The sequence below is a fragment of the Canis lupus genome, chromosome 19 (assembly GCF_003254725.2).
Source record: "Canis lupus dingo isolate Sandy chromosome 19, ASM325472v2, whole genome shotgun sequence".
NCBI classification, from domain to species: domain Eukaryota; kingdom Metazoa; phylum Chordata; class Mammalia; order Carnivora; family Canidae; genus Canis; species Canis lupus.
Genome location: NC_064261.1, coordinates 2062291 through 2085256, shown reverse-complemented (window position 1 = coordinate 2085256; position 22966 = coordinate 2062291). Strand labels below are relative to the sequence as shown.

The 22966-nt window shown below is 51.1% G+C and overlaps 1 protein-coding gene across 2 annotated transcripts in view; it reads right to left on the bottom strand.

The window, feature by feature from the left end:
• Positions 1 to 6196, bottom strand: part of RNF150 (ring finger protein 150) — a 241653-nt gene extending 235457 nt beyond the window's left edge. For both annotated transcript variants that reach the window (XR_004806934.2, XM_035702071.2), the window contains exon 1: positions 5645 to 6196. Coding sequence is in view for 1 of the 2 variants with exons in the window: in XM_035702071.2 (XP_035557964.2) it covers positions 5645 to 6176 (532 nt within the window). In the remaining variant the exon portion in view is untranslated. The remainder of the gene's footprint in view (positions 1 to 5644) is intronic.
• Positions 6197 to 22966: the final 16770 nt, after the last annotated feature.

The following is a 22966-nucleotide window of genomic DNA, read 5'->3' as shown; positions in this document are numbered from 1 at the left end:
TGGCCAAAGTCAAAACCAGAGCAAGTGACAGCCTGGGTGGCTCAGTGGGCTAGGCGTCTGCCTTCGGCTCAGGTCATGACCCCGGGGTCCTAGGATCGAGTCCTGCGTCCGGCTCCCTGCTCAGCGAGGAGGCTGCGGCTCTCTCTCCCTCTGCCCTTCCCCTGCTCACGCTCTCTCACAAAATCTAAAAAAATGTAACAAGCCTTGATGAGGACCTGGAGAAATGGAACCCCCGTACAGGGCTGGCGCGAGTGTGAAGTGATGTAGGTGCCTTGGACAAGGACTAGCACTTCCTCCAAAGGTTACAATAGGAACCAGAAATTCCACTTTTTAAAAAAACAAAGATTTGAGAGAGGTGCCTGGGGGGCTCAGTGGTTGAGCGTCTGCCTTCAGCCCAGGGTATGATCTTGGCCAAACTTTGGCCGACGTGGTTGTTGAAGGGGGGTGTCTTCATTGTAGCTTTAGTCTGCATCTCCCTGCAGCCTAAACGTGAACGTTCATGATGACAGCATTATTCATTAACAAAAAAAGTGGGATTTTCCTAGAGGCCCATTAATTGGGGAATAAATGAAGCATGGCATATATGTACAATAGCGTATTTGCAACAGAAAGGAACGTGGTACTGATACATGCCGTAGCACGGACAGACCTTGAAAACCTTATAAGTGAAAAAAGCCAGTCACACACAAGCACATATTACATGAATTCACCTACAGATTGTCCTCGATTTACCATGGCCTTACATTCCAATAAACCCACAAGTTAAAAATGCATTTAGGGGATCCCTGGGTGGCTTGGCGGTTTAGCGCCTGCCCTCAGCCCAGGGTGTGACCCCGGGGTCCTGGGATCGAGTCCCGCATAGGGCTCCCTGCATGGAGTCTCCTTCTCCCTCTGCCTGGGTCTCTGCCTCTCTCTGTGTGTCTCTCACGAATAAATAAATAAAATATTAAAAAAAAAAGAAAAGAAAATGCACTTAACATACCTAACCTATGAACACCATAACTCAGACTAGCCTTCCTTAAACACATTCAGAACTCTGAAGTCTACAGTTGGGCAAAATCAACACAAAGCCTATTTTATAGTAATGCGCTGAGTATCTCATGTAATTTACTGAATGCTGCCCTGCAACGAAAAAAAATGCAGAATGATTATATGGGTACAGAATGGTTGTAAGCATATGGCTTGTGTATCTTCCTGGTGGAGTGGCTGGGACCCTCAGCTGGCTGCCCCTGCCGGGCATTGTGGAGTCTCAAGCTGCATATTGGTAGCCCAGGAAAAAATTTAAAAAAAAAAATCAAAATCCCAAGTACAGTTTCTACCTAATGTATATCACTTTGACATCACCATAGAGTCAAACCATCGTAACTTGGGGACCATCTGTAAATGAAATGTCCAAAATAGGTAAACATGCAGAAAGCAGATTAGTCACTGCCTAGGCCTAGGGGGCTGGGGAGGGATAAGTAGTCACTGCTAATGCACACAGGGTTTCCTTGGGCGCTTAGAGGTGAGGTTGTACAACTCTCAGTATGGCAAAGGCCATGAAACTGCATACTTTAAACGTGTGAGCTGTAAACACAGATTCTCTCTCAGTAAAGCAGTCGTAGCTTTTAGATTTTTTAAAACTAGCTACAAAGAAAAACTACTAGTGAACTCCAGGAGAATCCGTGTCTTTGTTTTATTTTATTTTATTTTATTTTATTTTATTGTTGAATCTGTTTATTTATTTATCGAACCTAGTTATTTATTTATTTATTTATTGAACCTATTTATTTATTTATTTATTTATTATATCCATGTCTTTGTGAATGAGAAATCATCATTGCACAAGTGGCAGAAACCCAAAATCATTCAAGAAAAAAGGAATCACAAAGTCCATACGGAAAAGGGAAGGGGAATCATTTTCTATTTAACTTAATTTCAAGGCAGGGGGTGTATCGGGGTCACGTCACCCAAAACGCAGAGATATTACAGGACGGGTTGCATCGCTAAATTCTGACCTTCTCACCCGAAAGCTATCTGTTTCAGTTCCAAAAAAAAAAAGGATTTAGAGGAGAGGTGAGATTTAAGAACGAACAAGAAAAACACGCAAAGGTTGATGTCAGTTAGCTTTTTGGAGACTCCAAATTTAAAAGTTTACAAATGTAAGGATCCTCTGGTGTATTGCACACCACCTTCACAAAATAAGAATAAGGATTTGCATCTGAAACGGACACCATTTCCTAAGATGAATCTAGAAATAGGACTCAAATTTAACTAGAAAAAGTAGAACCTTCAAGTTCTGGAGCTGAGGGTAACACACAGACAGGCGGACCAGCGCTGGGACCTCAGTGTTTAAAAATCAGGAGTGGGCAGCCCAGGGGGCTCAGCGGTTTAGCGCCACCTTTAGCCTAGGCCGTGACCCCGGGGTTCTGGGATCGAGTCCCACGTCGGGCTGGGCTCCCTGCATGGAGCCTGCTTCTCCCTCTGCCTGTGTCTCTGCCTCTCTCTCTCTCTCTCTCTCTGTCTCTCATGAACAAATAAAATCTTTAAAAAAATATTCAGGAGAAATATTTAAGAGTAAAGTGAAGCGTTTGCCAGCCCACCCGGTCATGTGTCTCCTTACAATGAGACTTCAGCAGAAATCAGTGCAGTCCCCGACTAAAGTGAACGCAGCGTCCCGTAACATGGCCATATGTCACTATGATATGTCATACATACTGTGGAGGCTTCATGGCCCCTAGCAGATACAGTGTTAACACACTTTTGGAAGAGAATAATAATAGAAAATTCCATTTACGTTTTTTAGCCTGTAACTTTCAGACTATCACCAAACCCTTTACTCCCACTGTGTCTTAAGCATCATCTGTATGGAAAACCAGCCTCCTGCCTTCTTTAAGAACAGGCAAGCCATTAATTGACCCCACGTGTTGGCAGTTCCGGAGAACCTTTTTCGACAGGAACAAACGATGCCCCTTTCTGTTCAGAGAAGCCAAGTCTAACATTTCATGCATATGCGCAGAGAAACATTTAAGGGATCCTGCAAATGAGCTAACAATCCGCTTGGTATTTACAGAACGGAAAGAACCTCTTTCAAGACCCCTCAAGTCAAAGTTTAGATATTAAGTGTTTATCTAAAGATACTTCCCATGACCTAAAGTGCTCTCCCATTGTCCTCCAAATCCTCGAATAACAAAGTTTAAGGGGTGTTCCTATGACTCAACCTTGGGGTACAATCTTTTCCAGCACAAAACTGTTAAGTTCAAGAAAATAGAACAAGCGCTCCTAAAAGCTGTATCATAGCTTTTCTACGCGAACTGCCTCTCCTTTTCATTAATTAAGGGGCTGTGTTATTCTGGCCTGTGCATGCAAAGCCCGGAGCTTTCCCCACTCCGCCTGTTTCTCTTAAGGTTGACAATTTCCTTGCAGAGGCCTCTGCCTTGTAGCCTTCATTAACAGGTGATACAGCTCTCAGAAGGACAACTTGGCCCCAAGAACGCACCCCCCCACAACAACACAGCCTACGCTTGGTGTTCCCTTTCAGGAGCATAACTGTGTATTACAACCTAGCTTTTAAAGACAGTGACACTTTTGATTAGGCAACTCCAGTTAGAAAACGCATCTGTCATTTGTCCCCCTGCCCCCCTGGCGGGTGCCGCACCTCCACCCAGGAACCCCTCTGGGGCAGGAGGGCACATCACAAGGAGGCCAGTCTGCTGCTAAAAGTAGCTGCTTATGCTGACAAGCCGGCGGAGCACTTTTGTTTTTTGGTTCTTATCCGGGAAGCAGTGGCATGTGAGGCCTATGGCTGAATAAATAGGAGTCTCGGGCAGTAATGTACTCTAGCCCTGACACCCTTCAAGCATTCAAATAATAATAATAATAATAATAATAATAATAATAATAATAATAATAATAATAACAACAACACCCTTATTCTTTCTCCCCTGAAATCGCCCCATTCTCTCCACACAGAAGGCCTCTGCATACTTCATGATGCCCCAATCAGCAAGAGGCTCCCCCCACAATGTCCAAGTGGGCATGACTTTAGGGGCACCGCGCTCCTCTTGGCTGCGGGTAGGTGCCATCCTGCCCTCAGGCCCGCCTCCGCCAGCGACACGGAGCCCAGGACTCCGACCACCCCCGGTCAGGGCGCCCACCCCGCAGCCGGCTCCGCTCGTCCCCGCAGGGCTGCGGGCTGACCCGGGGCGCGGGGCGGGGGGGCAGGGGGCGACACGGCCGGTAACCCTGTGCGCCGCCCTGCCCGGGGCTGCCAGCGGGGAGCGCGACCCCGGCACACGCAGGTGCACCGCCTCCGGCTCCAGGCAGGTGCGCGCGGCTCAGCAGCTCGGACCGCGCGCGAGCCCGGACCCCGCCCCCCGACTGCACCTCCTGGACCCTCCAGGACGGGTCGGCGCAACCCCCCCTGAGCCCAGCAGCCCCCTCCGCTCCGGGACCCCCCAGCAGCCCTCTGCTCCGGGACCCCCCCTCAGCAGCCCTCTCTGCTCTGTCCCCCCCAGCAGCCCTCTCTGCTCTGTCCCCCCAGCATCCCTCTCTGCTTCGTCCCCCCAGCATCCCTCTCGGCTCCGTCCCCCCAGCAGCCCTCTCGGCTCGGTCCCCCCCAGCAGCCCTCTCTGCTCCGGGACCCCCAGCAGCTCTCTCCGCTCCATCCTCCCCCAGCAGCTCTCCCTGCTCTGTCCCCCCCAGCATCCCCTCTCCTCCATCCCCCCAGCACCCCTCTCTCCTCCATCCCCCTCAGCACCCCTTTCTGCTCCGTCCCCCCCAGCAGCCCTCTCTGCTCCGGGACCCCCAGCAGCCCTCTCTGCTCCGGAACCCCCAGCAGCTCTCTCCGCTCCATCCCCCCCAGCAGCTCTCCCAGCTCCGTCCCCCCCCAGCACCCCTCTCTTCCATCTCCCTCAGCACCCCTCTCTGCTCCGTCCCCACCCCAGCAGCCCTCTCTGCTCCGTCCCCCCCAGCAGCCCTCTCCGCTCCGTCCCCCCAGCACCCCTCTCCGCTCCATCCCCCCCAGCACCTCTCTCCTCCATCCCCCCCAGCACCCCTCTCCGCTCCGTCCCCCCAGCAGCCCTCTCCGCTCCGTCCCCCCAGCACCCCTCTCCGCTCCATCCCCCCCAGCACCCCTCTCCGCTCCGTCCCCCAAGCAGCCCTCTCTCCTCCGTCTCCCCAGCACCCCTCTCTCCTCCATCCCCCCCAGCACCCCTCTCTCCTCCATCCCCCCCAGCACCCCTCTCCGCTCCGTCCCCCCCAGCAGCCCTCTCTCCTCCGTCCCCCCAGCACCCCTCTCTCCTCCATCCGCCCCAGCACCCCTCTCTCCTCCATCCCCCCCAGCAGCCCTCTCCGCTCCGTCCCCCCAGCACCCCTCTCCGCTCCATCCCCCCCAGCACCCCTCTCCGCTCCGTCCCCCAAGCAGCCCTCTCTCCTCCGTCTCCCCAGCACCCCTCTCTCCTCCATCCGCCCCAGCACCCCTCTCTCCTCCATCCCCCCCAGCAGCCCTCTCCGCTCCGGGACCCCCGCCCCCAGGAACGCGGAGCAGCGGCACCTAACGGGTCCAGGGCACCGAGACGCGTGTCCCGCGCGGACTTGGGGGGCCCCGCGCGCGCCCCTCGTCCCCTCCGCTCCCCGCGTGGGCCGCGCTCCGCCGGGCGCCTACCTGCGTGGGACATGGTGACGGTGTCGTTGGTGCCGGAGCCCACGTTGAAGATGACCACGGCCGAGGCGTTCTGCAGGAAGGCGTTGCGGATCTTGTCCCGGTACGTGCAGTTGCCCTTGGGGATGAGGGCTATCCAGCTGCGGCCGCGGCCCGGGGCGGCGAACCTGGTGCCGGGGTCGCAGGCCAGGCGGTCGTGCGCGGCGCTGGCCATGACCACCTGGCCGCGGGCGTCCTGCTTGGGCGAGTGCTCCCCGTAGCGCCCGCACTCGGAGCGCTCGCTGCGCAGCTCGGGGCCGCCGCCGCCCGCCGCCCCGGACCCCGCCCCCGCCCCCGCCCCCGCCCCCGGCCCCGGCCCCGGCCCCGACGCCGGGTCGGGCGCGGGCTCGGCGTAGGTGATGTTCACGAAGGCGGTGTACCACTCCTCCTTCTCGGCCACCGTGAAGTCCAGGCACAGCAGATGCACGAAACAAAAGGAAAGCAGCCATGTTGAGAGGGCCAGGCTGCGGCACGCCTGCACCAGCGACCGGGCCATGGTCGCGCGCCGCGCCCCCGCCCGCCCGCCCGCCCGGCCTCCGCGCCCCGCCGCCGACCGGCCCGCGGCTCGCGTCCTCCGCCCCGCCCCTCCCCCTCCTGCCCCTCCCCCCGGCGCTCCTCCCCGCCCCTCCCCCGATGCTCCTCCCCCTGGTCCTCCTCCTCCTCCTCCTCCCCCTCCTCCCCCTCCTCCTCCTCGCGCTCCCGGGTTGCGAGCGCGGGTCAGCCCGGGCTGAGCCGAGCCGAGCTGCCCCGGAGCCGGGGGCGCGCGGGCGGGGGGCGCGCGGGGAACCGCGGAGGAGGCGAGCGGCCGGCGGGCGGGCTCCCGGGCGCGGCTCCCGCGGGCTGGCGGGGGCTCCGGGAGCGGGCGGCCGCCCCCAGGCCGGTGCCGCGCGGGGGTCCCGGCCGCCGGGCGCTCGGGGAGCGGGTCCCGCCGCGGCCGCGCGCCGTGGGCCCCTCGCCTGCCGTCGCCGGGCGGCCGCGCCGGGACGCACTTGGGGAGGCGGCCGGGGCCGGGGCAGGCGGAGGGAGCGGACCGAGAGGAGCGCGAGGTCCGTGCGTGTCCGTGTGTGTGAGCGTGTGTGTGTGTGTGTGTGCGATGTGTGCGCGCAAGGAGGAGCCTGGAGTGATGTCGAGGATCCTGGGCGCCGCTCGCCGCGCTCCCCCGGGCTCTCCTGCGGGGCGGCAGCGACCTCTGCCGGGTCCCGGGTCCCGACTCACCTCTGCGTGCACCAGGTGCGGGCGGGAGGGGAAGCGGCCCGACCTGGGCGCGCGGGCGACTCCCAGCGCCTCAGATGGAGCCGAGGGCGCGCGTGGCGGGCGCAGCCTCCCCCGGGCGGGAGGGACGCGCTGAGCTCCGACTGCAGGACGCGGGGCCCAGGCCGCGGCCCGTGGCTCCAGGGCCTCCCTGAGCGCACCCGGAGGTTCGGCGCTGAGCTCCGACTGCAGGACGAGGGCTGGCGCCAGGACGCGGCCGCTGGCTCCAGGGCCTCCCCGAGCGCACCCGGAGGTTCGGCGCTGAGCTCCAACTGCAGGACGAGGGCTCAGGTCGCGGCCAGTGGCTCCAGGGCCTTCCCCAGCGTACCCGAAGGGTCGGGGCTGAGCTCCGACTGCAGGACGCGGGATTCAGGCCGCGGCCAGCGGCCCCAGGGCCTTCCCGAGCGCACCTGCAGTGCCCAGGGCAGCGACGGCCCATCCAGGAGGGGGTCCCAGCAGCACGCGGGGTGGGGGGCACTCCAGCTGCTGGCCCGGCCACGGGAGTATGATCCACTGCACCTGAGCCACAGCACGGTCCGGGGCGGGGGGGGGTTGCTGCCCATGCTGGGCTGGGGGCCACTGCTTTCGGGTATTGGGTCCTGGCACTCCAAGAGGCTTGGAAGCAGACATGTGATGTTTGTTTCCTTCTAGAACGGATGTTTTCTCTATAAGAAAAGAAACCGAGTGAGCTGTTTTCTCACTGCGTTTATTCGGGTTGTCAAGCCTGGTGGTGTCAACAGGCAAGTGAGGTTTCTCTGCGTTTCCCTCTATAGGGTGTTCCCGGGTTGGAGACCGGTAGTGCAGCGCCCGCAGAACGGCCTTCTCCAAGCCGACACAGCCCCTTAACCACTTAAATGCTTAGACGCTGCTGCCCTCCACACCAACGGATTCCTGGGCTTGAGAGAAGTGCCATGGAAGGGCTCGGAGAGAACTCGTGGGACGGTTCTTAATCACTCTCACCTGGCATTCTTTCAGAGGACCTGGGACTCAGTGCTGAAGACAAAAGGCCACATTTCCCTAAGATCTTAGTATGTTTACAGCTTTCTGTCACCCACAGCCTCCCCCACCCACCCACCCAGCACAGCTTCTCTTTTTCCAGCAGCCGCACAAACAGCTGGTGGCTGTTGGGGGGAGAACAAGGAGCCTCCGCTTTACCCGAATTAGAAGCAGGCGCAAGAAGAACTACTTAGGAGAGTTGGTCTCTATGGTTTTTGATGTGCTGGTTTTATGTTGTTTTCCTGACTTACTTATTTTAGAAAATAGGCTTCTAGGCAATCGGGACGGTGCTTTTTATATAGTACCTAGTGGTACAGGGAGGCAGCCGCGGAGCCTGCCTGGCTGCTGGTCCCCGAGCCACCAGAGATCTGAGGGAAGAGTCCATTGGCTGAAAACCCCCAGCTGGGCTCTGTACAGATGCCTTGGCAAACCAAGGTGGTTCCCCAAACCTCTCTGTCTCTTAGCCCTTTTTCTCCAGCCACAACACTTGGGGAATCTTTGTCCTTAAGAATGCATGACTGCCAGGGCCCCTGGTTAAGCAGCGACCTTCAGCTCGGGTCATGATCCCGGGGTCCTGGGATCCAGCGTTGGGCTCCCTGCTCCACAGGGAGTCTGCTTGTCCCTCTCCCTCTGCCCCTACCTCCACTCATGCGCGCGCTCTCTCTCTCTCTCTCTCTCTCAAGTAAATCAAATATTTGGAAAGAAAAGAATACATGACTACTGCTTATCCTTTTTTTCTCTTAGAAAAGTAGGAAGCTAACGAAGCAACAGGGTCAAGGAGCAGCATCTCAGCTGGGAAGTAGATTAATTACAGGGACATTAGGCAAATAAGTAAAATACTGAAGGGAATGGGAGCCGTGTTTCTTAGTGTTGGAAAAAATGTACAAATATGGAAAGAAAGAGAGTTCTGAAGAACCTGAGATGTTGGATTAGTTTAGAAATGGGTGTGAAATCACATATATACCATAAATCTTTTCATTCAGAGGCTAGAGGCAATGGATCCCTCAAGTGGCCAGAAGGCCTTGGTTTCTAAGTACCATCTTCCAGTGAAAGGAACCAGGGTGCGGGCTGGGAAAACCCCAGTAAGCCCGGAACCTCTTATGCGGCAGTGCTCACAGCACGATGGACAACATGCCCAAAGGACCTTGAGCCAGCTGGATGGAGCTCCCAGCGGCTGAATCTGGAACAATCTGAGTGTCAAAATAAATAATGATAGTAACTTATTACAACCTGTTGGATAAAACGGGAATCCACGAATCTGTGCTAATATAAATGAATAAATAAATAATGATAGAATGGATAAATGGAGGAGAAGGGACAGCTCCCCTTATCGCAGAATTCAAACGAATAAGATCAATAAAAATAGTCCCGATTCAGCAGCGCGATTGAGTCACTCAGGAGTCCTCTGCGGGTGCTAAGGCGGGTGGCCAGTACCGCAGACACTAGCCTGGTCCTGAAGCACCTCCTGGAGATTACTTCTTGATTCCAAGGAGGGAACGGTGAGCTTCTCGGAGAGAACGCTGGAGGACGCCCCTGGGCCAGATGAACGAGGGGAGCATCAGCAGCAGGTGCAGCGAACCACGTCCTGTGCCTCGAGGCAAGAGCGCAGCGTCATTTGTCGCCACGGGGCGCCTGGCCTGAATCTGGACATGGGGGCACGCGGGGTGGACCCAGGGTGAGAGGCAGCCTGCAGGAGCACAGGCTGGAACATGTAGAAGAACTCTTAAGCTCCGGAGACACAGAAAGACAGACGAACTAATCAATCCCAATCGAAAGAGACTTGAGAGACAGGACAACTAAACGCAACAAATGATCCTAGATTAGCTCCTGCGAATAATAAACTACTCCTGATAAATAAGAAAATAATGAATAGAAAGGAATTGGCAAAAGTCGAATGCATTCAGTGGATTGGGTGGTAGTGCCTCCCGGTGCCGATGACCTGACTTGGACACGCGCGTTGTGGCTGTGAGAAGACGGTCTCCGCGGGAGGACGCGCCCTCCGAGGACCGAGGAGCAGCGAGGCCGTGGTCTGTCTGCAGTTTGCTCTTACGCAGTTCAAAAGGAAAAAAAGGGGGGATGGTAACCTGTCTGTGAGGTCTTGTTTTCCAGTAGCTGCTATTGCAGAGAAGCTGGAACCTAATTTTCAATAAAAAATCAAAAGTCCACGTGGTGGGGGGCAGTGGTTGGGAAACCCACTTCAGCTTCATGCTAACGACGCCCTCCTCTCCAGGGCATCACCTGACCCGCTGAGCTGGCCGCCCGCCAGGGAGGAAGACAGGTGAGGCTGCTGCTCTCGCGGAGTTCACGCTCTGTGCTGGAAGAAACCCATTCTGTTAAGTTGTAGATTATGGGGCACCTGGGGGGCTCGGGCAGTTCAGCACCTGCCTTCGGCCCAGGTCAGGTTGTGACCCCAGGGTCCTGGAGTCATCAGGCTCCCTGCTCGGCGGGGGTCCGTGACTCCCTCTCCCTCTGCCCTTCTCCTCCTTGCGCACTCGCTCACTCTCTCTCTGGCTTGGGCTCTCTCTCAAATAAATAAAATATCAAAAAAATAAAATTTAGATTATAGGTAATTAGGTAATGACAAGTGCGAGGAAGAAAATGCCAGAGTCAAAACAGGCTGAGCTATTTCCTATAAGGTGTTATTTCACATCAGGCTCAGCAGCTCTGACACCGTGATCTCTGAGCACAACCGTCGCAGGAAGGGACCCGTGGTTGTGCCAGGAGGAGGGAGGCATGAACACCAGGCCTCGAGGCGCAGTTGTACTTCATGGGCTCAAAGGAGAGCAAGGAAACCACGGGAGGTTGGAGAGGAGCGGGACACAGAGAAACAGGGGAGGCCAGACAGCCGGGCAGCCCGTCCTACGGAGCCTCGGAGTCCGAGCCAAGGACACCTTGGGTTCTATGCTGAGTGGGGGGAAGAGCCTCTGGCGGGTTCTGAGCAGGGACGTGGCATAACGTGACGGGTCTATCCTGGCTGGATCGGCGCAGGCAAAGAAGCACGGAGAACAAGCGGGAGCTAGGGCCGTAATTCAGCAAGCTGAGGACGGTGAACAAGGGGAGAAGTGATCGGATCCCCAATATATTTTGCAGATGGAATAAACAATATTCTCTAGTGCATTTGAAATGCAGAATGACGCGGCGTCTGGGCGGCTCGGGCGATTCAGCGCCTGACTCTTGATTTCAGCTCAGGTCACCATCTGGGGGCACGGGATGGAGCCCCGCTTCGGGCTGTGCATTCGCTGGGCAGTCCGCTTGGGATCTTCTCTCTCTCTCTCCCTCTGCACCTGCCCCCCTCAAATAAATACATCATAAAAAAATAGAAATAAAAAAATAAAATAAACGTGGTATGAAAAAAAAAAAAAAGATTTCAGAAGGACTCTACAGGTGGAAGCCAGAGCAACTGGCCAATTGGAGTTGCCATTTTCTGCGATGAGAAGAGCTGTCAGAGGAAGTGGTTGAGGCCAGAATCAAGAGCTTTGAACAGGAGGTTCGGGGTACCGGGAGGCCTCCAAATGGCAATTTCAGGTGGTTTGCTTCAGCTTAGAATCCCGGAAGGAAGACTGGATCCAGGCGCACGAGCCGTTCTCAAGTTCTTGACACGAGCAGGATGGCTACGCTGCTTTTCCAAAGGTTGGCCTCACGTGATCTTCCAGGCCCAGAGTCAAGCGAGCTCCCCAAGTCTTGAAACGTCACCAGAAGATGCTTCGCGGTGAGTCCCAACCAGCAGGGGGGCCTCTGCCCACGAGCCGCGCCGCCCAGGTCGAGGGGGACATCCGGGGTCAGGAGGGGCACGGCTGGCTTTCATCAAGGGTACGGGCACATCGAACTTAAATGCGTGTCCGAGTCAGAGTCAGTGGAGAGTGGCCTGACCCGTTCCTCCACGTGTCAGCAGGTAGGACGTCCCTTAGGAGCTCTCAGCCTTGCGTGCTGTCCTTCACGTGCCCTGCAAGTTCACAAGGAGCTCCACCCTAGACCTCGGGAAAGCGTTTCTCTACCCCTGGCCTGGGCCCCAAACTCACAATTCCCAGATTAAGAGTCTCATGCCCTCCGAGCCAGCCGCGAGCCCTGCAATTGTAGACTTTTTAAAAAGGAATTTAAACATTTGAAAATACAATTCCTCCTACATGAACATATTTTCGTGATTTAACAAAGTTTAATGTGGGGAAGTTTCTTTTTTTTATATATATATATTTTGTTTATTTATTCCTGAGAGACCCAGAGAGAGAGGCAGAGACACAGGCAGAGGGAGAAGCAGGCTCCCTGCAGGGACCGGATGTGGGACTCGATCCTGGGACCCTGGGGTCACATCCTAGGCCCAAGGCAGATGCTCCACCACAGACCCTCCCCCCCGGGGCGTCCCACAATTTTCTCTTTAAAAGTGGAGTGGTGGGCAGCCCCGGTGGCCCAATGGTTTAGCACCGTCTTCAGCCCAAGGTGTGATTCTGGGGTCCCGGGATCGAGTCCCACATTGGGCTCCCTGCATGGAGCCTGCTTCTCCCTCTGCCTGTGTCTCTGCATCTCTCTGCCTGTCACAAATAAATAAATAAATAAAATCTTTAAAAAATAAATAAATAAAAGTGGAGTGGTTACACCTCCTGTCAAGATTGTTAGAAGATTCTAAAGGCAATGAATATTGGCCCATGGGAGAGTGAGAGAGACTCCGAGGACAGGTCAGGACAAGAGGGATAGGAGGGAACAGAATCTAGAAATTCTAGTATCCAGAAAACTTTAAAGAAAGGCATTGTACTCATTGAGGTCTATGCCGTCACCCGCGTGCCTTAGTTCCGTGCGGGAGGCTAAGACGAATGGGACTGGGGAGCTCATTCCAGGAGTTCACAGTCTGGTGTTGGGGACAGACATCATCCAAGGGGATTGTGAAGGTAGAAAGTGGTAGCTTTGGGGCAGCTCGGGTGGCTCAGTGATTTAGCACCTGCCTTCAGCCCAGGGCGTGACCCCGGGGTCCCGGGATCGAATCCCACGTCAGGCTCCCCTCATGGAGCCTGCTTCTCCCTCTGCCTGGGTCTCTGCCTCCCTCTGTGTCTCTCATGAATAAATAGATAAAATCTTTTTTTATTTATTTAAGTGGTAGCTCTTAACACAGATATATAAGAAGAATTCAGTGAGCAAAAAAAAAATTAAAAAAAAACCCCATCTTCATAGAAATGACAAAACACAGGGGAGCTTGAATCAGGTTGATTGTGTGCACATTTAGCAGGGCCGAGTTTCCCGGGCCGGGGGGCGTCGCGGGTGCAGGCAGGATGCCCCCCTTCTGCTTATGTTTCAAAAATCTGCTAAAATGATGACGTGGGAAGTGTCTGTGAGCGGCCTTAGGTGCCTCTGTAACTAGCTGTACCCAACAGTCGCAGCTTCATCTTAGAGAGAGGGGCTGGGGGGTGGGGGACAGGGCGACAGGGGGGCCAAGCAGGCACCACGCCTGGCAGGGGCCGACCTGGGACTTCGTCCCGCGACCCCGAGGTCATGACCTGAGCCAACATCCAGTCCAGATGTGTAACCCATGGAGCCACCCAGCGCCCCAGGAGCCGCAACCCTCGAGCACTTACACATATTTAGGTGCCGTCTTCTGAGCGCGTCTCACAGGGGTCGCTTAACGCTGGGGCCCTAGGACGGGGTGTCGCTGGTCCCGTCCACACAGGAGGACACCAGGACTCGGGGTGCCCCGGGCTCGTTTCTTTGTTCAGTCCAGGGGGGCTGGTGTCACCTTTACCCCCAACGCACCAGCCCGCGTGGCTGCCCTGCTCTCCTGACACCCAGCACCAGCCGTGCGGCCAACAGGGAACTCCTCCTCCTCCTCCTCCTTCCTTCTTTGTCCTCTTCTTCTTTCTTCTTCTTCTTTCTCCTTCTCCTTCCTTCTCCCTTCTTCTTCCTTCTCCTTCTCCTCCTCCTCCTCCTCTTCCTTCTCCTTCTCCTTCTCCTTCTTCTTCTTCTTCTTCTTCTTCCTCTTCTTCCTTCATCCTCTTCTTCTCCTCTTTCCCTTCCTCTTTCCTTCTTTTCCTTTATCCTTCTCTTCCTTCTCCTCCTTCTCCGATCTTCTTTTCCCTTTCTTCTCCTCTCTTCTTTTGTCTTATCCTTCTCCTTCTCCTTCCTTCTTCTTTTCTTTTCCTTTCTTCCGTTTCCTTCTCCTCCTGTCTTCTTCTTCTTCTTCTTCTTCTTCTTTCTTCTTTCTCCTCCTCCCTCTTCTCTTACTCGTCTTTTCTCGTCTTCTTCTCTTCCTCCTCCTCTTCTTCTTCCTTCATGCCTCGTCTTCTTTCTTCTCCTCCTTTTCTTCTCTTCCGTCTCCCTTCTTCTTTTCTTCCTTCCTTCTTCCTCCCCTCCTCCTCCTTTCTTCTCCCTTCTTCGTGCTTCCTGTTCTCCTCTTTCTTCCTTCATCCTCTTCTTCTTTCTTCTTCTTCTTCTGCTCCTTCTCTTTTCTTCTCCCTCCTTCTTCCGTCTCCTCCTCCTCCTCCTCCCTCCTCCTCCTCCTGCCTCCTCCTTCCTCCTCCCCCCCTCCTCCTTCTTCTTCTTCTTCTTCGTCTTCTTCTTCTTCTTCTCCTCCTCCTCATCACTCCCTCCTTATCTGTCCTTCTTCTTCTTCCTTCTCCTCCCCTCCTACTACTTCGTCTTCCTTCATCCTCTTCTTCTTTCTTCTCCTCCTTTCTTCTCCTTCTTCTTCCTTCTTCTTCCTTCCTCCTTCTCCTTCCTTCCTTCCTTTCCTCCTCCTTCTTCTTCTTCTTCTTCTTCTTCTTTTTCTTCTCCTTCTTCTTCTTCTTCTTCTTCTTCTTCTTCTTCTTCTTCTTCTTCTTCTTCTTCTTCTTCGTATTTATTTATTTATTCGTTTTGGAGTGAGAGAGACCATGCTAGCATGGGGAGGAGCAGAGGGAGAGGGGCTAGCAGACCCATACTGGGAGGCCCACCTCCCCACTCTGACCCCAGCACCTGTGCCCAGCCGCCCGGATGCCCCCCGCCATCCCACCCTCACCCCCAACTTCTCCTGCAAGCGCCACAGGTGGAAACGGAAGGTTTTAGATGGTTTCCTTAGAGAGTGCACAGAAAACTAACGATATTCCTTTCTTGGCTCCTTGTTCTCTTGCCAATTTCTCAAATTTTAGAACAACAGCATACTTTGCTAAAAATCACCTTTTTTCTTTTTTGCTCCAACTTTGAATGATCAAATGAGTGCCTCTTATTTCAGCCTTTGATATGGTTTTGATGTGTAATTTGGGCTTCTTTACCCTTCTCATTAACCAGAACCTTTCCAAACAGTTTTATGGCAAGAAACTTTTTGAGTGACTAGAAAGGGAAGATCAGCCGAGAAAAATTCACTCGGGACTTGAGCCAAAACCAACAGAAAACTTTTCACCCCAATACATCTGTTTCTTTTTCTTTTTTTCATATTATTTTGTCACGTGGTTATTCGTTTGTTGTTGTTGTTGTTATTGTTGTTCTAAGCGATTATGTTTCACTGACATTTTTAAAAACTGGTTGCTTTCTTTTTTTCTGTGCTTTTAAAGATCATCTTAGCCTCTTTCACCAGAAAGCTGGGATGTGAGAATGTATCTCCAGGCCAAGACACTCAGAGGATTGCCTGCTGACTGATTGTAACAGCCGTTAGACACAAGCAGCTTTCAACTACACTTTGTCAGAATTATCGAAGGGGCGAGAATCCAGGCCCTTTCCCATCCTTGCCATTGGGCCGCCATTTGGAAGGACGCTTTTATGAATAGTTTCCCTTTCACGATGGAGCCCATTGCCACGGCGGGGGGGGGGGGGGGGGGGGGCCGCAAGTGAACAGCAATCAGCACAATTGAGGGCCTGGAGGGCACAGGTGTCAGCGTCTTAATCCCTGCCGGAGCCTAATTTGCTATTCAGGTCAAGACTGCAGGGTGACTAATCACTCATTTGGGCATACTTTCCTTTTGATACTAATGTCTAAACATCCACTGAGCTGTAGTCACACAGGCCCGTCCCAAGACAACGGCATTAATGTATTTCCACTGATTGGTTCTCTCGCCACATAGCAAGGTCACTGGGGCAGGACAAGGGATTGAAAATAACATTCGTGTATTTCGCCCCATAAGCCAGGCCCTGTGCTAGTTGTCGTATGAGTTATCCAGGCTGGATTCTCGCCACAGTGCTACTGGTGACCAACGTGAGGGCGGAGACAGCCCCATCCAAGTCTCTTTTGTCTTTTGTAAAATGGGGGTGTCGAAACTGATGACTTCTACAGACCTCTGCAACTCTCACCTGCTGTGGATTTCGTGATTCTCTTAATCAGGTCACCTACAACCATGTGTTTCCTTTCCTGTTATACGGATGCTTCACTCTGTTAAGGTCTCCAAGTGGACCTCAAGAACTTACTTGGAATTTCTAGCTGCTCAATACTCTTGATGGAAAAACAGAATCTCCTGTCTTTGGAAATGCTTTCTTCTTTGAGTAGGATGGAATTAAACTTTGAGGAAGGTGCCCCCCGGCACGGCCAGTCAGTTCATCCCATTCACATGGAGAGCTGTGGAGTGACAGGAGTCAAGAAGAATTCCCACTCATATCTGTTATAATCATTTATTATCAAGGATCTCACTAAACTTAGCACTCGGGAGCAGTAATTAAGATATTCTTCTGCTGGTGGCACTTTTCTTTCCACCGCTTTTAATTGTTTTAGTTTTCTCTTTTAATTGGCTTACTTTCTAGTAGATTTGATTTCATGAATCTACACCCATTGTTTTTCTGAAATAGGCACTGGCCTAATTACTTCTCTCAAGTGCTAAGTTTAGTCAAAATGTCCTAATAGGGCAGGAAATAAAAGGAAACATTGGATTAAGTATTTTTTGTTTGTTTGATGAAAGAATAAAGATAATTTGTCCTTAGATGCAAAGTGATATTAACTGTTACTGCTATAACTTACTATTACTTCTGCTGTTACTTCTTTTTTATTTTATTTTATTTTTTTCTGCTGTTACTTCTGCTTATGAGGCATTAAACGAGGATCCTAACGGTGTAATGAACTACAGTGGGAACTATTCCTGTGCTATTAAAGCGAATAGTTGGCAAGGACCCACTACTAGATGGAAAATAAAAATACACACTCATACACATATACATATGTGTGTTTGTTTTGTGCATATCTAACTTTCTCGACAACTCTAGGAGTGATCTTGGGGATTTTTAAAAATCTAAATTCAGATTTAGAAATGTGATCCTACCTGGTAAGAGTGTAAAATTTTCAGATTTTCTTTTTTTTTTTTTTTTTTTTTTAAATTTTCAGATTTTCAGATTTTGACTGACTTTAATTTTAAATTCTCAATTCACACCCCAGATTTATTGGTGATAATAGTTGCAGGAAAGAGGACATTCACATCACCTCATTTCGGTCCAGATTTCAAACTCTGGAGTAAATCAATATTCTCAATCCTGGCTACACATTGGAATCACCTAGGGAGGTGTTTTGGTTTGGTTTGGTTTTTGTATAATAGCTGTGGAGATTTGGATTCAGTTGACCTGACGTGGGGTTGTTTAAAAGCAACCCAGGCTGAGAGCCATGAATAATTTAGATAATTAAAAAAAAAAAAAAAGCACTTAAAGTAATAATGGGTAATAACCGTTATACCTCAACTCCCACACTGGTCAGTGTTCATAACCAGCTAAATAATTTCTTAACCTTTACCTAAAAGAGGTGTATTATATCAGTTTTTAAACAGCAAATAAAACTATATAGAATTTAAATAGTTTACACGATTCTATTAAGGTGATGAAAAGAAAATAAGCACTGGCCTATAAAGCAATAAATACAAATTGAGTTAGAAAACTTTTCATTTAAAAGGAGTAAGATGAAACTAATAAAAATATGCAAAGTGTAGACTATTATGAAGCCTAGCTTACTAAGAGGCAGGCAATAAAGAAACATAAAGCCATCACAAAGACAATTTTAAAATAAGGGAACTCAACAGACTATATGGCTAAAATATACATGGATCATTTCCGGTTAATAGGAGTGTGTGTGTGTATGTGTGTGCATGTGTGTTCTTATGAATAGTACAGTTGACCATTTATCACAGAAGAACTGTGAATTGGCCAATGATTTACAACCTATTTCAACTCCGGCGTTTTTGGCCTGGCCACACTAAATTGAGTAATCTTTAAAACCGGGTATTACCAGAAGAAAAGGAAAATCTCATTATCTAGTATATAGACAGAAAAAAAGAAGATAAAAAATCATATCTCTTCACCTAATACTGAGTCTGTCATGGATCAAAGCCTATTTGGATGACGGAATATCATGCAAGATCCAATGCTCAGGTTCTTCCATGGTTCAAGTTCCCAACTTTCCTATCTTGTGGAGATTCTGAGGAGTCAGGTTGTGTCTCAGGGTATCACTGTGTCAGGACAGGTGTAGCAGCCACCGTCAGTTGCCTGGATGTGTGCCTGGGGGTGAGGCATTTTTGGTGTCCTGCTGCCTCCCACCTACTGCTCATTGGGACATAACCCGCCTCCTGCTGGTCCCTTTTCCTGATACCTCGGAAAGAAGAACTTAACTTTACTGGTTCGATCTTTCTAGGACTCAGGAAGAGGACATGTGATCTAACCAACAATTGGATGTCCTACTTTGTATTACTTAGGGGTGCACGTTCGGTGAGTCACAAACAGGGTTGGCCCACTTGACTGAGTCAAAACACTTTTTTAAATTCACATCACATCACGGATCTCAGTGATAGAGCCTTTGACCCTATTTTTCTGGGGGGGGGAAAACATCTGCAGGTGAAATATTCCTTGTGGAGATGCCTTCTTCGACATTTTTTATTCCAACCCCATTATTTTATATCAGGAAAGAATAATAGTTTGCTTAATTTAAAAAATGTTCACTGTGTTATTCAGAGAACTTTAATTTCGTTGTTTAGGAAAAGGGGGGCAGCCCCAGTGGCTCAGCGGTTTAGCGCCGCCTTCAGTCCAGGGCGTGATCCTGGAGACCCGGGATCGAGTCCCACGTCGGGCTCCCTGCATGGAGCCTGCTCCTCCCTCTGCCTGGGTCTCTGCCTCTCTCTCTCTCTCTCTCTGTCTCTCATGAATAAATAAATAAAATATTTTAAAAAAAATATTCCGACAGGTGGAGGCAATATGTTGGCTTTATTATTGGTAAAAACTCTGGAGAATGTGACTGTATTTGTTACGATAAGCAATGCTGTTTTGTCAACAAACCAACCTTAAAATCTTAGTGGCTTAATACAGCAAAGGTTGGTTTCTTGCTCACATGGAATCCTTCCCATTTGGTCGGTGCCCTTCCATGTGGTCATTCAGTGATCTCCCATGATGTGGTGCAGCATCCCCTGGGGTCTTGGAGTATGTTTCTGAAGACTCTCTACAGCCAACAGGCCAGGTCGAGAGAGTGTGAAGGACTGCATGGGAGGTTTCTAGGAGTCAGGGCCAGCATCGGCACACGTCAGGTCAGCTCATATTCGGTTGCCTTCGTCACGTGGCCTGACCTAACACGAAGGAAGCCGGGCGAGTTGGGAATTTAGTCTACCTCCAAGAAGCAGAGGAGATGGATTTCGGTGGAAACCTGGCGGTCTTGGCCAACATAATGAGACGTCAGCCAAGTGGGCCTGCTGATACTCCTCCCCGAGTTGGGACAGCAGAGCATCGCTGCAGGGAGCCCCTACCTCTCCGAGACCAGGCCCAGCGCAGCCTGGCAGGCAGGCCCACCCCAGAGGGGGACGAAAGGGCTGATGGGCGCTGTGAATGTTTTCTTCCCACCTCATCCGGAGGAAGGGCGAAGAGTCCAGAATGCTAGTCCAAGAAGATTGTGCCCCTCGGGCCTAGTCTCGTCTCCACCCTGGCCTCCCCGACCTGGCTGCCGGAGGAGTCCTGGGGGAACAGGAGAAGGTGGGTCAGCCCTTTGCTCAGGGCCTCCAGCGGGAGGGGAAATGGGAAGTTTGCAGGATGGCCCACTCGGCCCTCCAGGAACTGCCCCCCAGCTCCCCCGGCCCCCCACCTCGGTCCCTGTGGTGCCCTGGCCCATTTGCTGCTCCAGCCTCCTTGCTGGCCCCCGAGGATGGGGCTCACCTCGGGGGCTCCCCACTGGCTGTCCCCTGGGAGAGCCATCCTCCCGCATGTCCTGTGGCCGCCCCCAAATCTCTGCTGGCTTCCTGGCTCCTGTCACATTACCAACTTCCTTCCTTTCCTCCTTCTCCCCCGCAGCTGTCCCCACTCCATGTGGTGTATTGTCTTTCCCTCCCTCCCCCCCACCCCCAGAATTTGCATCTGAGGAGGGCAGGGATGTTCGTCTCCACTGCTGGAAGCCAGGGGCCTGGATGCGGTGCTGGGATGTAGAAACAGTCCCTAAACAATTTGGGAATCAACGAATGGCTCAGGCACATTAAAGGACTTTTCGTTTCTTACAGTTGTTAACTGTAAGGATAACTCAAAATATACCCAGTTTCACATTTTAACTTATTCAAGCAATGTTATTATAGAAGTAATTTAACTCTCAACTCTTTGAAATGCACGCTTCCAACCAGGTTAATAAGAATCTGGAAGAATCAGATTATTAATTAATCAGAGTTGCAGTAATAGTTGAATTAGGAGGAAACTTAGCTGTTATTCAATCTGCCATTTTACCTTCAAGGAGAACAATCCAGCATTATCAGAGGGTTTTGTTTGTTTGTTTGTTTGTTTGTTTGTTTTAAGTTTTTCTGTGGCTCCTTGTCTGCCAAGTTTTCAGGATTTTTATGGGCAGGGAAATGATTTTTTTTGATCCTTATAACATTTGTGTTTACAAATCATTTGAAATTCCCCGAGGATGGCAATGTGTTGCTGTGATAAAATGAAATTCTTCACAGAAAATTTCCTTATTATACCAGCTTCACATTTTGTTCAGAAATGAAAATCTGTTCTAATGGATTTAACCGATAGAGATTATCGGGAAATACTTAATTCTTGGGGAAAAAAGCATGATGTCACTTTGCCATGTATTCTTTTACAAATCTTTCATTTATGTCCAAAGAAATATGTAGTTTCGTAACAGTGATAGAATTGTCATTTTTTTTAAAAAAGATTATTTATTTATTTATTCAGAGAGAGAGAGAGAGGCAGAGACCCAGACAGAGGGAGAAGCAGGCTCCATGCAAGGAGCCTGACGTGGGACTCGAACCCGGGTCTTCAGGATCACAACCTGGGCTGCAGGCGGCCCTAAACCGCTGCACCACCCAGGCTGCCTTGGAATTGTCATTTACTCAATTTTAACAGTGGCTTTCACATGATCTATTAATCCCTCTCAAACAATTTGTGAAGTGCTGCTATGGATCCTTAGAAGTGCATGAAGGTTTGAACTGGGAAGTTTGATCAGAGAATTCTATTATACCACAGGGCCTCTCCAGGGGGTAGCACATGCCAGGATGAAATCCCCTTAGGGATTCAGTTCTATTGCCTGTGTCACTCGAGGGGGGTTCAACACCCACACTGTGAAATTTTGTCTAGTTATATGAAAACACGAGAATTCTTTTTCGAAGTCGTTAAGTTTTAAGATGACCAGAGCTAAGTAATCAGTCTTTGAGAGGAACAGCCTGCCCTCTCGAAGAAATGAATACGAAATATTTGAATATTATTTTAGTCTGTGACACACCTGGTATGTTAATATATAAACACCTCGCAAATCACATAGTGCCATCCTTTTATTTGGGTGTGGATTTTTTTTCTATTTCCTTTGTTGTTTACATGTGCAAAAAAAATGGTGAAATATATTCGCAGGAAGCGTTGCCCTCTATTTTGCAGAAGTAGATAATGGATCTCGCTGTGGGTTATGTAATAAGGTCTTCCCAAATCTTCTGTTTGCTTCATCCTTATTCTTAGGACCAACTCTCAATGTCATTCTGCCCAACAAGATATTTGAGACACGTTAGTTAACCACTTCTGGGGGATAAAAGAGGGAGGTTCAACCAATATTTTCATTGTCAGGATAAACTTCACTTCACGCCGTACGTACATGTAATATCTCGTGATGAGAAGCACTTCAAATTAACCTGTGAAAACAAAACGATTCTAGGCTGTGTTTTTGAATAACCAAAAGCATGTCCCCGGGAATCATTCACAACATCTTAATTATACACTTTGCTTACAATATACATGATTATATTCTTCTTTTCCCTGCCTTAAGCTGAGAAGGGTTTTTAATTCTTACAAGTGCTGGGGTGTACTGTCATTAAAAATGTCAGAGCACTGTCTGGAGAAGTTGGTGGGGACGGGGAATTAATGCAGGTTATGGGCTGAGTTGTGCCCCTAAATTCATCTGTTGGAGTTCTAATTTCCAGTACCTAAGAAGGTGACTATGTTTACAGAAAGGGTCTTTTTTTTTTTTCCTTTTTCCTTGAGAGAGAGAGAGAGAGAAGCGGGGGGTGGGGAAAGGGGCAGAGGGAGAGAGAGAACCTTAAGCAGATGGCACACTGAGTGTGGAGCCCGTCATGGGGCTTGATCTCAACCCTGAGATCATGACCTGAGCTGAAATCAAGTCAGATGCTTAACCGACTGAGCCTCCCAGGTGCCCCTAGAGAAGGGTCTTACAAGAGGTAATTCAGTTAAGTTTAGGTCATTAGGTAGGCCCTAATCCAACAGACTGGTGTACTTAGAAGAAGAGGAACTTTGGACACAGACACGTACAGAGGGAGGACCATGTAAAAACACAGGAAGACGATGATCATCCATGGGGCCCCCGGGGTGCTCAGTGGTTGGGCGTCTGCCTTCGGCTCAGGGCGTGACCCCGACGTCCTGGGATCGAGTCCCGCATCTGGCTCCCTGCAGGGAGCCTGCTTCTCCCTCTGCCTGTGTCTTTCAATCTCTCTGTGTCTCTCATGAATAAATAAATAAGATCTTAAAAAAAAAAAAGAAGATTGATCATCCAAAAACCAAGGAGTCCTCAGAAGAAACCACCACTGCTGACACCTCGATCTTGGAGTTCTAGACCCCAGAACTGTGAGAAGGTAACTTCTATTGTTGCAAGCCACGCAGTCTCTGGTACTTTTCTCTGGCAGCTTCGACAAACTAATGCATAATCAAGCA